Genomic DNA, 17,239 nt, shown 5'->3' with positions numbered 1-17,239 from the left:
AAAATGTTCATTATTCCCTCCTTGAAGCTCTATTCTTTGGCATTAGTAACTCCTTATGCTATTGTTCTTTTCCCGTGTTTCTATTTCTTTTCGGTTTTCTTTGGGGGCTCTTTTTTAAATTCATTGTCTAAATGTAGGCGTTCCCATGGTTCCATTCTTGACCTTAATCTATAACATGATTTAATCCGTTCCTCTGATTTCATCTCTCATCTGTGTGCTTATGACCTTTCTGCAAAGCTTTAGATTCATATATTCAAAGAGCAGCTACCTCTTCACCTGTATACCTCATAGCCATTTCAAATCCACTCAGTCATTCAAAGTAGAAACCTGTAGTTAATTGTAAATCCCACAGCACCATCTACTTCACTTCCTATATCTAATGAGGCACCAAGCCATGACTGTTTTACCTCCTGAATCTTACTGTTGCCTTTTCTCCAGCCATGCATTTCCCACACTAGTTCAGGCCCTCAACATCTTTTCTAGAGTTTTGCTACTCAAAGTGTGGTTTGTGGCCAGCATTATAAACATCACTTGGGAGCTTGTTAGAAAAAAGAATCTCAGGCCTCACTGCAGACCTACTGAATCAGAATCTGCATTTTAACAAGATCCCTAGGTGATTTGTACTCACAATAAATTTTGAGAAGCATTGTTCTAGAATATTGCCACAACCTCTAACTACTCTCCTTGCCATCAGTTTTGTCTCCCCAGATCCACCCTCAATTTAACCACTAGAGTGTTTCATCTAAAGTGTACATCTTTTCATGTCATTCCCCTGCTTAAAAGTCCTTATTTCTCTATTTTCTAAGGATAAAAATCTAAGCTTCATAGCTCTCTACCATCTTGTCCCTATCTTCTTCTCCAGGCTTATTCCCTGCTACTTCCTGCTATGATCTATGTGGGTCAGAATCTAAAAACTGCTTATGGTTTCCAGAAACCATTACCCCATTTCTTGTCTCTGTGCCCTTCATGCTGCCATTTTGCCTAGAACATCTTCATGTCCCTCTTCTCTTGACCAACTCCTACTCATTTCACTGCTTTCAAGCCTTTTCACTTCCTTCAAGGCTTATCTTCTGTGCTTCCTTAACCTGCATATCTAATTATCTCTCCCTGTGTCTTTATCTCCCACTAGAATGTGAGGTCTTTGAGGGAAGGGACTTCATCTAACTCATCTATATTTCCAGTACTAGAGATAGAAACTGGCACAGAGTAGGCCTACCTCAATAGAGATTAGTTTAATATATGAATAAGTGAACTATTAACCTTTATTTATTGAGTGCTAACCCTGTGTTTGTACTATTAAGTTTTCTGCTTTATGTGATTCAACATATCCCCAAAAGTTACATAGAGATCTGTATTTTTATCTAGGATTTTAAAGAACATTGATTTAGGCAAGTGTAGAAATAGAAGTGGTAGGGCTTCTGAAAGTCGTAGATGTTTGGAGAAATGACAAACTTCCACTTGTTAGGGTATTTTTCCCATCGCTATGCTGAGGGTAGTCTGAAATAAGTGGCTTCTAGTTTGTGGCATTAGGTAAATTGGAACTGAGAAGTGTGTCAGCCATGAGAAATGTGTGCACTTTGGTCACTTCTGAAAGGAGGGTCATTTTAGCACTCTGAAGTTTCAAGGTTATTAGATTGAGAGAAGGATTTTGGTGAAATTTTCATCTGGCTGGGGAGGCGGGTGCTGATCATCAGCATAATTTAATCCAGTCATTGAAGTCACTAGCCTCTGAAGGTGAAGCTCAAAGAACAGATTTTCAACCCTGCCTTGACTATTTCATTTTGATAACAGTAAACATTTGAGGATTAAAAAATAGCTGGAGAATTTAAAGTAGCTAATGAGAATTGCAAAGAACAGCTACAGCAGAAGCCCATATTATAAGTGAGCAAGCAGTAAGACAAAAACAATTTAACCTGTGCCACTTTAACTATATTCACTCTTCACCCATTTTCTCCCTTCTTTCTGTCTCTGCCTTCATTTCTATCTGCTACTGTTTATATATGTTTCTACTATATCTAATCTCTTTCTCTTTTTCTTCATCATTCTTACTGCTCTCTTCATGTCCCTCATTCAGTCCAGATCTTATTAGCACAGGAATGGCTACCATAACGATATGGAAATAAAGTATGTATGTATTTTTAATTTACTGTATTTGTTTTGTTTATTTTACTAATTTCTAGCCCCATTATTGCACTTAGATGTCTCACCTTCACCTGTAACTCAACATATCTAAAATTGAATTAATAATCTTCCCTAAAACCACCTTAAATTTGCCAAGTTTTCTTTCTTTGCCAGTAGTACCACTATTTATTAGTCACCCACACTTGAATCTTTGAGGGCATCTTTGACTAAATTTCCCTGTCTCCTATCCGTCCACAGTCTTATCAGGTCTTCTTAGAACTATTTCTCCTTCCTTTATCCTTCCATTGCATTTTCACTACCATCATCTCACACTTTAATGCTGTAACCACCTTCTGGAAGGCTTTACTTATACCTCATTGTTATTCTCTCACTACCTGGTAGCAAGATTTCAACCCAGAATCAATTCCACAGTCCACTCGTTCTACTTTTACATTCAGAACACTGAGTGATGCTATGGAGAATTATATAAGGCTAGAGATTGGGTACCTCTACAGAGTCTTAGTATCCAATCTCTGTGGCCTTTTAGTCCTACTTAATACTTTCCTTTGCCTTCACTTTCCTTTCAGCAGTGATTTTTAAGCCTACACCACTCTCCAGGACTCTCTTCTACTGTTCAACACTCCCCCTCCTCACAACATTCAGGCAAGCTTATTCCTTATTTCATCAAGAAAAATGTGGCCATCAAATGTGGATACCAAGTATCTTGCCTTAACCAAATAATCTCTTAACCTTGAATTTCCCTTTAACTACTACACTTTCCCCTTCTCTTCTTTGCCAAGTTTTTTTTTGTTGTGTTGTTGTTTTTGGTTTTCAAATATACTCTTAACTGTCTTTACTGATATTCACTCCTCAACTCATTACTATTTGCTGACACACATTCCCCCAGCCCTCCACACCACCACTATACCGTTCCACTGAAACTGTCCCTCACAGGGTTATTGTGACTTCTAAATTTCTAAATCCAATGGCCATCTTTACTCCATTCACTAAACATTCCTCCTTTGACATCACTCTCTCCTGTTCATCCTTACAACTCTGTCCTTTACTTCTTGATTTTTCATGGACCCCCTCCTCCTCTACCATCTAGTTTAAAGAGTGGCACTCTCCAGGGTTTTTATCATTATGTTGGTGTTCCTATGCCCACCCATACATTATCCTCAGGACATCTCACCCACTCTGATTGTCTTAACTAACCCCCATCCCCTGACTTCTCCAAAATTAATCTATCTTCTGCCTTTCAAATTCCCATATCTAACTGCCTATTGGACACCTTTACATGAAAATCTCACAGATATATCAGACTCTGTGTGTCCAAATTCAAACTCACCAATGCTTATTCTCCCACCTCCTAAAATAGTACTTCCTTATGAAGTTCCAATTTCAGTTAGGATCACCACCCACTCAGTCACCAAACTATGCTGAGAGGTATTTTAGACTTCTCTAGATTCCTCCTTCTCCCTTATCTCCCACATTCACTCAGTCATTAAATTTTGTCTGTTTTAATGGTAAATATTTCACCAATATCCCTGCTTCTCTCTACCCCTACTGTGACCTTTCTAGCCCATGCCCTCCTCATCTCTTGCCTTATGTAACTGTGGTCTCCTTACTTCCAGGCTTGCTCCTCTTAAAATTACCCTCCATATTGCAGTTAGAGGAGAGAGTTCTCTAAAACACACAGCTGACCATGTTACTTACTACTTAAACCACTTCAAGGTTTCCCAGCCCACAGAATAAAAATCTAGGGTCCTTAGCATAATATAAAAGTCTCTTTGATGTGATATACTTTTGCCTCTCCCATCTCGTCCCCTTATATTTTATTCTGCAACAATTCCAAATTTTAACTAGTTCCTGTAAACACTTCTGGGTTTTTTTTCATGCTATTTCCTCTGCCTACAGTACTCTTCTCAACTCTTTTAACCGTTAACTATTTTTCATTTTTCCAAGTTTAACTAAGGCATCATCTCTTCCAGTAGCCCTCTTCAGACCCCCATATTGTACTAAGTGCCTCTGCTTCCTTGAATTCCCATACCTCTTAAGCATACTTGTCTTACCTTTTACCAAATGAGATTGAAATCCTCTGTTCATGTGTCTGTTTCTCACTTGGATTTGTGAGCAACCTGCCCATTTTATTCATCTTGTACCTCTAGCATCTAGCATGATGCTTGGTGCCACAGAGGTGTTTAGTGTTGGCTGAACAGATTATTTGAATTCAGCACATCATGCTCATTTCTGTCTCTTCCATACCTGATATTGTTTTCATCCCCTGGAATGCCGTAACTGCTTTCCTTACAATTCAAATCCTTCTTTTCCTCCAAAGTCCATCACAACTTCCCTCATTTCTCTAGCTCTTGGTATTCTCCCCTTCCTCTGATTTCTCATAGGTATTACTGTTCATTGACAGTTGCATTAATTATAGTCCCTTAACTGAATTGGCCCCCTTGAGACAAGGGATTGTATTTTATTCTGCAATATCCTTCTCAGTGCTTTATATGGGAATGAGTATATGGTTTTTCTCAATATTTGATAATTGTTTATTGAAAGGCAGTGTTGTGTAGTGGGATAAACATAGATTTGGAGAAATGTTTGAAGTCAGTTGCCCAGTTGCACCTCAGATTCCTCAGGTATAAAATGAAAATAAGGCTACTTCACAGGATTGAAAGAGGATGAAATGAAGCAGTGTATACAGTACCCATCACAGAATAGGCCCTCAACAAATGTTAGTTTTCTTGAAATATTTTGTTTTCCTGCCGTAATTTAAAAACATGTAAACTGGACATTTTCTATTTTTCTTCATAAGCTAAATGCCACATTAAGTTGCATTTTTGCTTGCATGTAGCCCTCAGTTGATTTTCCCCATTTAAGATATTAGATCAATGGTTCTCATTCTTGACTACATACTAGAATCATGCAGGCAGCTTTTAGAAATCACAATGCTCAGGCCATCCCTAAAATCAATTAAATTAGAATCCCTGGGACCCACACATTAGTGTTTTGTTTTCTCTTTTTTAACTCCCCAGGAGATTATGATATAGAGCCAAGATTGAGAACCAAAATGTTAGACTATAAAGATATGCAGTTCCTCAATCTATCCTTTGAAAACAAAGACCTTGGTCCAGGGAGTTATGAGATAGGGCTGTGATTAGGAGAAAAGTGGGCTCCACAAGTGTTAGGTTATGGATGATTCTGAAAGTTACAGGTTGCAAAGAAGCTTGAGTTTCTGGGTGAAGTCAGAAACAGGGAATCCTAGCAGGGCTGAGGGGAGCAAAACTTGACAGGCCCAAGGAGCAGACTCAGATAGGAGAATGGACAGTGTAAGGAACATAGTAGAGGCAGGTTTCAGTAGGATCAGACCAGGAATTTTGATCTTGGGGCCAATAAATAGACTTCATGTCTTCACAGAAAGGGTTTACACCATTTTTATATATTATTTTCTGAGATGTCTATATCCTAGAAAAAGATAAAGAATATCAGTGTGTGAAAAAGACAAGGGCTAAGGTAATAGAAAGCAGATCATAGTTCCAGAACTGCCTCTGGATCTTTCATATGTGACCTGCAGCTCCTCTAAACTACTATATTGCCTATATTATAATCTTCTGGTCTAATTTGTGAAGAAACCAAGGAGGAACTGAGGAGAACATTATATACAATATACTCTATAAGCACTAAACAAATATGTAAAACCTCTGAATATAATCTGAGTTTATAATCATAATGAAGATCATTGACTCGATAATCTAGGCAGTGGTGCTCAACAGTGGCTGCACAGAAAAATCATCTAGAGTGCTTTCAAAAAGTAAGAAAGCCTGGTTCTACCCCTAGAGATTCTGATTAAATTAGTCTTATGTGGAGCTGTAACATGAATATTTTTAGAGTTCTCCACAAGCTTCCAATGTGTAACTAACATTAAGAACCACTAGTCTAGAGGAAACCAGGATTCCTGCTTATCTTGCACAACTTGGGTGCCCTCAAAATACATGGTATTGGCCAAGTGAATCTGAGCCTTAATTTTCCAACCTGTTAAGTAGGGTTAGTAATAATTTCCTGAAAAGGGTTGTTATGAGCATGCAGAGTCCTGGATTTAGTCCTCAGCTTTGCAGGAAGTCCAGAGTCTTCAGAGGTGATCAGCCTCAAATCAGGGATCCTCAAACCAAAAACAAAATTGGAAGATGCAGATAAATAACCAAGGAACTGGAAAGGTATTCCCTTAGTGGTTTTTTCCACACATTCTCTGACAATAATTAGCTGGGGTATTGTTAAAATACACATCCCTGTCCCAGTGAATCATATTCTCCAGAGGAGGGGGTCTGGGGATCTATATTTTAAACTCACACTCCAGGTGATTCTTACCAGAGAAGGCTGAGAAACATTGTAGTTCAATACACTGTCATTCTGGTATTGATTTATGGTAGGAGGAGAAATATATATTTCCAGTTCCCAGGTTTTTAAAAAAAATATCTATCATCTCGGGTATCCTCTTTTTTGTATCAGTAATATGGGAAACCAAATTATAATCAGAAGTGACTTGGCAAGCACAAAATCAGAGCACAGGAAAAGAGGATAGTTTTGAAGAATTATTTATTTAGACTTTGACATAACTGGCTGAGCTCTCCTGGGCCCACCATAGAGTATATGTCAATAGTGAACATAGTCCTCATGTTCTTCAAAGTCAAAATCTTTCTTTCTCCTTGACAATAATCTCCTGTTTCTATGAATAATCTTTGCTTAGACAAGGCCAATACACTTAGTAATAATTAATTTAGTGGCCTTAAATGATTAAGTTGCTGTTTGATTTAAAAGAAGATGGTCTTGCCTGACCCTAAAAATCTCTGCAGCCATCAGTTTATTGTCTCTTCCTTAGGGTGGGATTGTTTTTATATTTAGCTTATGAAATTTATTAATTTGCTTCTTCAGACCAAAGAGAAAGTGGAAGGATAATAAGATTAAGAAAATAAGACTTAATCTGTTACCTGCTTCCTGTTCTACCTATGAATCAGAATAGAGAGGTAGCTAGTATATCTATTCTATAGTTCTTGACTCTTATGAAGTGGTAACTAGCAGTCTTGTTTTAGAATTTTGCTTTCAACATTTATCCTGAGAGTGGGGCTCACTGAACCTCTCTCCTTTCTAAAATCTGCCTGTGGTAACTTTTGGTAAACTAATGCACTACAGTGATTTCAGGTAAGAGAGTAAGAATTTGCTTTTATTTGTTTTTAATATTTTGGGATGTTTCAAGTTTTAGTTGGGTAGAAAGAGAATTAGGGGCAAACAAAAAAGAGGTTGGTTGAGGGATTAAGAGGCAAAGATTGATTGGGCATGCTAAATTTGAAGTGTCTGTTGTACTTTCATGTAGCAACAATAAACAGGCAGATAGCAGTTTCTTAGGAAAGAGGCCAAGGCTAGAGAGGCAGTGTGGTGTAGTGTGAAAAATTTTGGACTTTAAATTAAGAGACATGGGCTCTGAGAGGCTCTCTCTCTTACTAACGCTGTGTGACTTTGACCAAGTCATTTGACCTCTCTGGGCCTTAGCTTTAAATTGGGAAAGTTCAAGTAGATGATCTCTAGTAAATTCCTGTCCAGCTATGTGATTTGAAGTGTATTCCTATTGACCTTCTTAACTTGAACTCTCTGTTTTTTCAGCATTTAGTATGAAGACCTACGTTTGTCATATTTGTAATATCACCTTTACATCTTTAGAAATGTTCCGGTCCCATATGCAAGGCAGTGAACATCAAATTAAGTAAGTATTTCTTGCCAAAATGCTCCTATGATACCAAAGACTAGGGCTTCTGTCAAGTACCTTTGCATGTACTTCACAAACTTTCTAGGCATTTATTTCCCTAAGAGTTGATCCTGGGTATGGTTGGTGATATTTGTAACATATTGTATGCTAGTTCCATCCCCCAGGGAGTTCTCTAGCCATGATAGTAACTGACAGAGCTGGCTAACTGGCACCCCTCCTGACCAGACAGCATTGTCCTTCTTTAGAAAGATGCTAAAGGATCATTCTCAGGCTAACCATATAAATTCAAATAATCCCTGTAATCCCTGGAAGGTTGGCTAGTTCCAGAGATTCAGTGATCCAGTCATCATCCTTCCAATGAGGTATAGTGGTTAAGAAAGAAGGTCTTGTTGTTAGACAGAACTGAATTGGAATACCAGATCTATCTTTCTGCCAAGTATGTAACTTTGGACAGCTCTGACATAAAGTGGTTATAATGAAATATAAAAATATGTGCAAGGTGCCTGACCTGGCACATAGTAGGAGCTCAATACACATTTATTCCAATCTGTTTTGTTATTTTAAGGAGGAAAGGATTGAGTGGACAATTGGGGATCAGATAAGTCAGGTAGTGGGGCAGTGGGGCACTTAACTATTGTATATTTTTTTTGTTGCTTTTAAAATCAAAGCATACTATTTCGGTTACATTATTTTAGTGGAAAATATTTATATTATTGAGTCTGAATACTAAGTAGCTAAGTTGTCTCACTCACCAAATTAACCTTCATTTAGACTCTTTTTTAAAATCTCAGGGTTCCAGAATAAATAGCTGTCACATTTATAGATCTGTACAGGGAACTAATAATCAAAAATTTTTAAAGCAATGTGACATTCAGATCAGACCATCTTTAGGGCATTAAATATTATTGGTCCTTTCCCACACAGCCCAACATGCCTTATATTTTTAAGTACTACAGCAGTGTCAAATATGTCTGCTTCTTTGTACCCATCTTTCCCTTCATCCCAGGCCTGAAAATTTTTTTATGTGTAAAACATTGTGAGGTGCTTAGGAGATATCTGACTATCCCTGCTGCTTCTCTTTGACATACAAAAAGTCACAATTTATAGCTTTTATATTGAGGTAGGTTTTAAAATTTTGTTTGGGCCTCTGTTGTATTTGTTTTTTCAACTAATATTTTTGAAAGCAAAGCAAACATTCCAAATAAAATAATCTAGTAACAAGAACTTTCTACTGTCTTGTTTGCAGAGAATCCATTGTTACCAATCTAGTGAAGAATCCAAAGAAGCCACCAGACTCTTACCAAGATGAAAGTACAGATTACATCAAAGTACAGAAAGCCAGAGGACCAGAACCAAAGACTTGTTTCAGAAAGATGGAAGAGACTTCTTTGGAAACCTGCGGGTACAGAGAAGCGGTTGATTCCAGATCCAGACATAGAATGTTTGAACAAAGACTCCCATGTGAGACTTCCTGGACATACCCAGGATCATGCAATATTTCACAAACAATGGAAAACCAGTTACCTTATTGCTTACCAGCTCACTCAAAGAACACATATGACTCTTTCCAAGATGAACTGGAAGATTATATCAAAGTGCAGAAAGCCAGAGGACTAGATCCAAAGACTTGTTTCAGAAAGATAAGCGAGAGCTCTGTGGAAGCCCATGGGTACAGAGAAGTTGATTCTGGACCCAGACCAAGAATGTGTGAGCGAAGATTTTCATTTGAGACTTCTCAGACCTCCCAACGACCATACAGTACTTCACCAGTGGAAAGCCAATTACATCACTGGTTACCAGCTCATTCAAAGAGGTCATATGACTCTTTCCAAGATGAACTTGAGGATTATATCAAAGTGCAGAAAGCCAGAGGACTAGAGCCAAAGACTTGTTTCAGAAAGGGAAGAGATAGCTCTGTGGAAACCCATAAATACAGAGAAATGGTTGATTCCAGACCCAGACATAGAATGTTTGATCAGAGACTCCCATTTGAGACTTTCCAGAATTACCCAAGATCATCCAATATTTCACAGGCAGTGGAAAACCAGTTACCTCATTGCTTACCAGCTCATGACAGCAAACAGAGATTAGACTCTATGACCTACTGTCAACCCACCAGAGACTATTTCCCAGAAAAACCAGTACCCCTGAGCCTTAGTCAGCAGGAAAACAATTCTGGCCCATACAGTGTAGAATCTGAAGTTTACAAGCACCTCTCCTCAGAAAACAATACCAGTGACCATGAAGCAAGTCATACGCGGAAACATCAGAAGAGAAGAAGGCACCTGGAGGAAGGTGAAGAAAAGCCAGAGAAGGAGCAGTCGAAGCATAAAAGGAAAAAGAGTTATGGGGATACAGATCTAGACAAGGACAAGAGCATCCAGGAAAGGAAAAGAGAGGGAGATAAAGTCAGTTCAGGAAAGCTTAAGCATCGAAAAAAGAAAAAAAGCCATGGTGTTCCCTCTAAGAAGGAAGAACATAAGCACAAGAAAGAGAAAAAGAAATCTGTTGAAGAAAAGACGGAAGAGGAAATGCTTTGGGATGAGTCTATTCTTGGATTTTGAACTTTTAGCTTTGTTTACCCAACGAGAAATCGGTTAAGAATAGGGGAATTTAGACAAAGACAGGAACATCCAGTGAAGAAAAGGAGAGGTGAATACAGTCAGTGTCAGTTCAGGAAAACTTAGTTTTTTGTGTGTAAAAATTGAAATTGAATTGAAAGAAAAGACAAGCCTAAACCTAGTCTCTGAGAAAGAAGAACCTAAGAAGAACCTAAGAACACAATAAGAACATAAGAGAAAAGGAAGCCTGTTGAAGAAAAGACAAAAGTGTCTTTTGAACTTTTCAGTTTTGTTCCCTTAAGGTTGAATTGAAGAAATAAGTTGAGGAGTTTGGTTTTGTTAAATTCATGTTATTGAATTTTCCTAAGTGGACAGTTACTTTAACCGCTAACAAAAGCCAAGTTAAATAAGAGTATTTAATATGCCTTTTCCTCAAGTTATTTTTCCTCATTTATTAAAGTGAAAGAAAACTTACATGTTTCCTGTGTATAAAGTAATTTCCCTTAATGAGGTTGTCTCTGCTCCTGTTCTTCAAATTGCTGTGATAGTGAATTACTTACCTGTGGGAGATAATTTATTTTAAATGAGAGAATTACCAGGCATTACAGAATCCATCCCTTGTTTGGGTTTCTGTTAGTGTTGGTGGTATTTTATTGTTGTTATTGTGTGTTTGTTTATGTTTCTTGGTTTTCTCCAAGGAAAACGTGTGAAGCGATTTAGACTAATTTTTTGTTTGTTTGTTAAATCTAATTTGCAGTGTATTTTTGTATTTTCTAGTTCTGAAAGTGGAAAATGAAACAGTCTATAGTAAACTTAGATGATATATGGTTTTAAAGAGCTCTATAAAAGTACTGATAAAAAATCAGTCTATATTCTGGAAATGTTTATATTATATTAAAGTGTTTTAATTTCTACATATTGTTTTATGTAAATGATCATTTCCCAGCTGGATATTATCTTACTTTGGGAGTGAGAGGGGAAATAATTAAACAGTTTGCACCTCTTGGGGGATCACACTATAAAGTTTTAATAGTTTCATTTATCTTACATCTAGCTTAGGAGAAGCTGATATTCAGACTTGAGCTCAGTTTTAAGTTAGAAAAATATGACCAGCTAAATACTTGAAACTGAAGAAGGAAGAATTTATAAGTGGGAGAGGACTGTGAGGAGGGGGCATTACCTTTATTTATTTATTTAAAATTTATTTATTTATTATTTATTTTTGGCTGCATTGGGTCTTCGTTGCTGCGTGTGGCTTTCTCTAGTTGTGGCGAGCGGGGGCTACTCTTTGTTGCAGTGTGCAGGCTTCTCATTGCAGTGGCTTCTCTTGTTGCGGAGCACGGGCTCTAGTCCCATGGGCTTCAGTAGTTGTGGCACGTGGGCTCAGTAGTTGTGGCTCATGGGCTCTAGAGTGCAGGCTCAGTAGTTGTGGTGCATGGGCTTAGTTGCTCCACGGCATGTGGGATCTTCCCGGACCAGGGCTCGAACACGTGTCCCCTGCATTGGCAGGCAGATTCTTAACCACTGCGCTGCCAGGGAAGCCCGGGCATTACCCTTAACTTGTTTCATCTTGATTATGTTTTTTACTCTGGTGCTCCTTTTTTTTATGTTTTATGATAAACACCTCCTGTAAGCATTTGAGTGTCATCATGGTATAGTATAAAGAGTCGTAGCCTGGGAATCTAAACCCCAGGATTCTGGTCTCATTTGTACCATCAAGTTGCTGTGTGACCTTGTAGAAATACCATCAAAATCCAAACATGGAGTCATCAGGGATAGGAAAAATAGGCTATAGTATTCCCTTTATGTGTTAATCCTATCAAAAAGCAAATAAATTTAGATGGTGATTTATCTGCACTTAGGCAAGGCATTTAATGGTTGTTTTTTCTTGAGATTTGAATAAAATGGTAAATATTAACTGAAGCATAATATGATTGTTGGGCTCATACCTGGTTGAATGAATAGTCCAAAGGGGAGTTCGATGGTCCTCAAATTAACTTTTCTTCCAGAAGACTGTTGGTATAACATTATTGGTGTTACAATATCACTTCCCCTCTTTTTAAAAAATCCATCTGGTGTACTAGTGAAAGGAGAGGGGAAAGAAGAACCAGAGTAGAGCAAATAGAGTGTTAATTGGCCACAAAAATGGCAAATTCTCTTTTCTGAACATGTAAAAAAAAGTAGCAGTTTTTTCCACAGGAAGTACAAGATGAGTTCAACTGAATTATAAGCATTTTTAGAATTGGTAAATTCTTTTGCAGAAGTCCATTTTGCGTTTAAAGCTGGAGGGTGGGAATTCAAACTATATATCGTAAGAATATTCACTAAGATACCAAATTACTATGATCTTTCCAAAATAAATAGGTGAATTATTTATTAAAATTAGCTGCACACATCAAAAATTAAAATTTTAGTCAATACTGGGTAAATCATTTAAATTGGTGGTGTGGCAAGTTGAGGGAGGGATAAAGGTGTGGTGTTGACTGCATTCTTGGAGAAGCTCTAGTAAATGGTTTTTAAAATTTTTAGGACAAAACCCTTTTTTTTTTTTTTGCCAAAAATGGGCCTTATCTTAACCCCACCATAAAATAAATTTTCTGTTAACCAGAAAGTATTATTTTCTGCTTGAAGCTGGGGACAAGGACTTGGATCCAACTTTAGCACATTTGCTTTGCTTCCAGTTTCTGCCTCTGAGCACTTGAAGGTCAGAGTATGTCAAGATATTTAAATATATATGCAGGGATCCAAAATGATCTCCACTTCTGGAGTTGAGTGCTGAATCTAGCAAGATGAATTTAATAGCGTAAATATTAAATCCACATTTGGCTATGGAAGACAATACAAAAACATGTTTGAGGAGACATAGTTTTTAAGATATTACGTGGTAAGGGGGGCTAAAAAAGATACTACATGTGAAAACAATGTTGGGATTTTTATCACATGCTTGTTTTGAAAGACTAATAGGCTTTTATATATATACATATATAATCACATATGATCTAAGGCAAGTTATCGAAGTCAGTATTCAGACAAGTAAATTAATAGCACTTAGCTTCATAGGTATATCCTCATTTGAATAGAAGGTAGAGGGAAGCAAATTTTGGCTGAACTTTAAAAATAATTTTCAATAATTGGAGCTATGGAGAAAAATGGAATTGGCTGCCTGGTTTATACGCATGCATTGAACAAATAATAAGAGGTGACTGTTAGCATGAGCCAGGAAGGAATCTGAGAAAAAAATGAAGAACATAAGTTCTGTTCCACAAACAGCTCACATTCTAACAGAGAAAATGGACCAATGAATAGGAAACTGCAATAAAAATTTGATAAAACTACAATAGGAGTGATGAAGGATGCTGTGGGTAGCAGGGGTAATAAGCTTAATGGGGTGGTAAGTGGGTATTCAGGAAAGGCTTCCCAAAGGAAATGACATCTAAGCAGACCTTTTCCTCTCAGTTCAAAGACTTACTTCTTTGATATACCCACTTGGCTATCTAACAGGTACTTCAAACTTAATTTATCCAAATAGAGTGCCTGCTTCTGCCATTACCAATCATTCATCTCCCAGTTTCCCCCATTTCTATAAAACCTTCATTCAGTTGCTCAAGCCAAAAACCATTTTTGAGCACCTCTTCACTCCTGCATTAGACCATAAGCAATTCCCCTTGATCATATCACCAAAATATCTCTTGTAATGTCCAATTCTCTTCATCTTCACTGTTACCACTCTCACCTGAGACATCATTATTTCTTGATCAAACTGAGAAATAGGTTTGTGAGCAACTGAAACATTGAAAGAAGTCATTACAGGCTCTGAATTACAGGTGAGTGGAAAAAATTGCACAGAATCAGCAAGAGATCAAAAAGTGCTCAGGTGAACTAAGCCCTTGAGGACTTCAGAACTATCCAGCATATAGTTTCCTCCAGAAGAACAAACCCACATATAAAATGAAAACCACTAGTTTCAGAAATCAAATTCAACAGGGCAGAAACACTGTGGGTAAGGGGAAGGAAAAGTTCGGATAGCAGTGCATGAAGGAAGAGTCTAGAGAAAGCAGATCCCAGGAAGTATTATGACAGCAAAGTAAACTTAAATTGGAAGGAATACAAGAGAGAAGAGACTGTGGTAAAGACAGTAAGGAAAATAATAGAAAAAATATAAATGAAGATACATTTTTGAAAATTATATAGATTGATAGAATAGGTAACACAGCAATGGAGATACAAATAAATTTGTTGTAATGGGTGCTGTGTTGTGCTCCCCAGAACTGCCACACCTTTTCAGGACAGAGGCACTCATTTCCCCTTCTGGGGAATTGGCCTTGTCTGAAGGGAACTGACTCTCCTAAGGTCATGCCTTCTGGGGGCAGCCCACATTGATGGGATAATGTAGGTATACAGAAACCAGGCCACCTGTTTCAATTTTGGGCAACTCTGAAAGACCATGGGATCAGCTGAGTCCTTTGTTGGAACTGTATCACAGTTCAATTTCTCTACTAATCTCCTGCTTCCCTCACAAGTGTTGTTCTTGTGAACATACCCCTGTAAATTACCTACAAACAAATCTCCATCTCATTGTCATTTTCCCCCAGAAACTTACCTGAGACAGGAGGTACTGGGAGTAGTCCTAGGGAATGGACCCCATTTTGGAGCAGGCTATGAGATTCTGTCATTGGTAGTTGGCAAAATACTGGTAGTAAGTTGTTCCTGGCATGCTGTAGCAGTACAATTTTTAAAATTTTCACAGGTGATAATAGCAGAAAGGAATGCACGTGCAAGTGTAATATCTCAAGCAGTTAAGAGGATTGGGGGAAATAGCCATTATATGGAATTATATGGAATCTGCTGACTTGTTGAGTGACACTGATGCGTTGGAGAAAGAAAACAAAAGACTGAGAGAATTAATTACCAAATTAAGGCAAAATGTGAAAGTCAGAAGGCATCCTGGGTAGCAGAGAAAGGGACTTCCATCTCTTCATCTTGAAATCCCACCTCCCCCTGAACCCTCTGAACTTGAAAATGTAGACCAATTCTAGGATTGCCGGATAAAACATAGAATGCTCAGTTAAATTTGAATTTCAGAAAAAGCTAATTTTCAATATAAATATGTCCAGTGAAATACTTGGAACACACACTAAAACAAAATGTCATTGTTTATCTGAAATTCAAATTTAACTGGATGCCCTTGTATTTATTTTTGGTTAAATCCAGCAACCCTATCCATTTCTCCCAATTAATGGCTAGCATTCCCACCTTGCTTCCAGATGATATTTAGCCCTCTGCCTTGCAAAACAATAAGCCCCCTCCCCTAGTATCTATCCCCATCACTCCTGCTGGCTACCAGACTGATAACTATGATCAAATCACAACTTAACCTGGCCTAAAAAGTGTTGGTCTGATAAGGTAAAAAAGGGCCTAGGTACACTCTAAGGGAAGGAAAGAACTAGGAGAAGGCTTGGTGGGCTTGAGCTCGAAGGCCACATAATATGTGGCCATACTGTAAGAGGGCTAGGGATTTCCAGGAAGAGCCCCATAGTGCAGGGGTGGTTACAGATAGAGAGTAAAGATAGAGGGAGCAACCCGTCAGAGGATGTATAAGAGAATATGCACAGGAAGAGTAGGGTCAGACCTGGAAGACTTTGACAGAGAGGGTTTTAGTCATTGACTGTTAGGTAAAAGGGGTCATTGAGGATTTCTAACCAGAAAAAGAAAATGAGAGGGAGTTGGACTGGATGGTCTTAAATGAATCTAATGTGCTCATAAAAAAAGAGTGGTAGTGTGAAGCTGGAAAGGTAAGCAGGGGAGGAGACCAGACACAGGATCTGTGTGATATCAGGGGCAGGGTGGTATCAGAGAAAACTGGGAGTAAGAGACGGATGAAGAGAGACTGTGAAGTTCTCTTGACAAGACTCTGAAATGCCAGGGATAGGTCATAGGTGTCTGAGAAATAGAAGAGTTGAGATGCAGGAAAGTGGGAAAGCAAAGCCCAGCTGCAGACAGGCTAATTTCACAGTGACCGATATCAAGAAAGTCAAATAAGCATCATGATGTCATTAAAGGAAAGAGGTAGCCTTCAGATTGAAAGAAGCTTAATTTAATTACAGACCCAAGTTTCTTGGGACCTTTTAATCAAGTCCAAAGAGAATTAAAAACGTTAAGTACATTACAATTGACCCATGAGACTTGGAGTCAGTAAAGTTTCACTCTGCACCTCAATTTAAGACAGGAACTTGGAAAACAGATGTTTGGGAGTAGCAATGACAAATCCTATTCTGGAAAGATAGAAAAGGATTCCCCACAGATCTATAAACAAAATAAAATTATTAACATAACCTCACTAGAGGTTTGCTCCATTTATGTTTTCTTCCATTTGTTTTTATATAATTTTTAGGTATATTGTGGCAAGACACAGGAAGGAGAATTCATAAAATCTGTAATTGTCTCACTGAGGGTAGAACAATGCGTCAGGAAAATCTAACTGTGTTGTATTTCTTTTCAAAAGATTAGATGCATGTCAATTTTACCTCACCTGATATGTATACAAGGAGGGAGATTTGTTAGAAAGAGGAAGTGTAGCTGGTACCCACCCCCCAGCAAGAGGTGGACAAACAAGAAGTGTGCAGTACTCTTTTGCCTTCATTTAAGAAATAATCTAAGCAAGCAAGAGCTTTATTTGGTTCCTCAAATTTTCGGCCACCATAAAATAGATGAATCTATAAATACCAGGGCAGCTATAGGGAGAGCAAGAGTGAGAGCCATGGCGTATCGAGCTCTCATTTATCCTGAAATACGGCAT

General features: G+C 38.1%; 1 protein-coding gene across 3 annotated transcripts in view; it reads left to right on the top strand.

The window, feature by feature from the left end:
- The window catches only part of ZMAT1 (zinc finger matrin-type 1), a 32,374-nt gene extending 21,122 nt beyond the window's left edge, over nt 1–11,252 (top strand). Inside the window, exons 6-8 of one of the 3 annotated variants that reach the window (XM_036841258.1) lie at nt 7,780–7,879; nt 9,129–10,447; nt 10,723–11,252. In XM_036841258.1, coding sequence (XP_036697153.1) covers nt 7,780–7,879; nt 9,129–10,446 — 1,418 coding nt within the window. In that variant the 3' untranslated portion in view covers nt 10,447; nt 10,723–11,252. Of the gene's footprint in view, nt 1–2,001; nt 2,125–7,779; nt 7,880–9,128 lie in introns of those variants that run through there. The other 2 variants (XM_036841259.1, XM_036841257.1) reach the window with 2 other exon arrangements.
- Nucleotides 11,253–17,239: the final 5,987 nt, after the last annotated feature.

This window comes from Balaenoptera musculus, unplaced genomic scaffold, assembly GCF_009873245.2.
Source record: "Balaenoptera musculus isolate JJ_BM4_2016_0621 unplaced genomic scaffold, mBalMus1.pri.v3 scaffold_70_arrow_ctg1, whole genome shotgun sequence".
Classification (NCBI taxonomy): domain Eukaryota; kingdom Metazoa; phylum Chordata; class Mammalia; order Artiodactyla; family Balaenopteridae; genus Balaenoptera; species Balaenoptera musculus.
The sequence above is the reverse complement of the archived record's forward strand: the minus strand, read 5'-3'. Positions and strand labels throughout refer to the sequence as shown.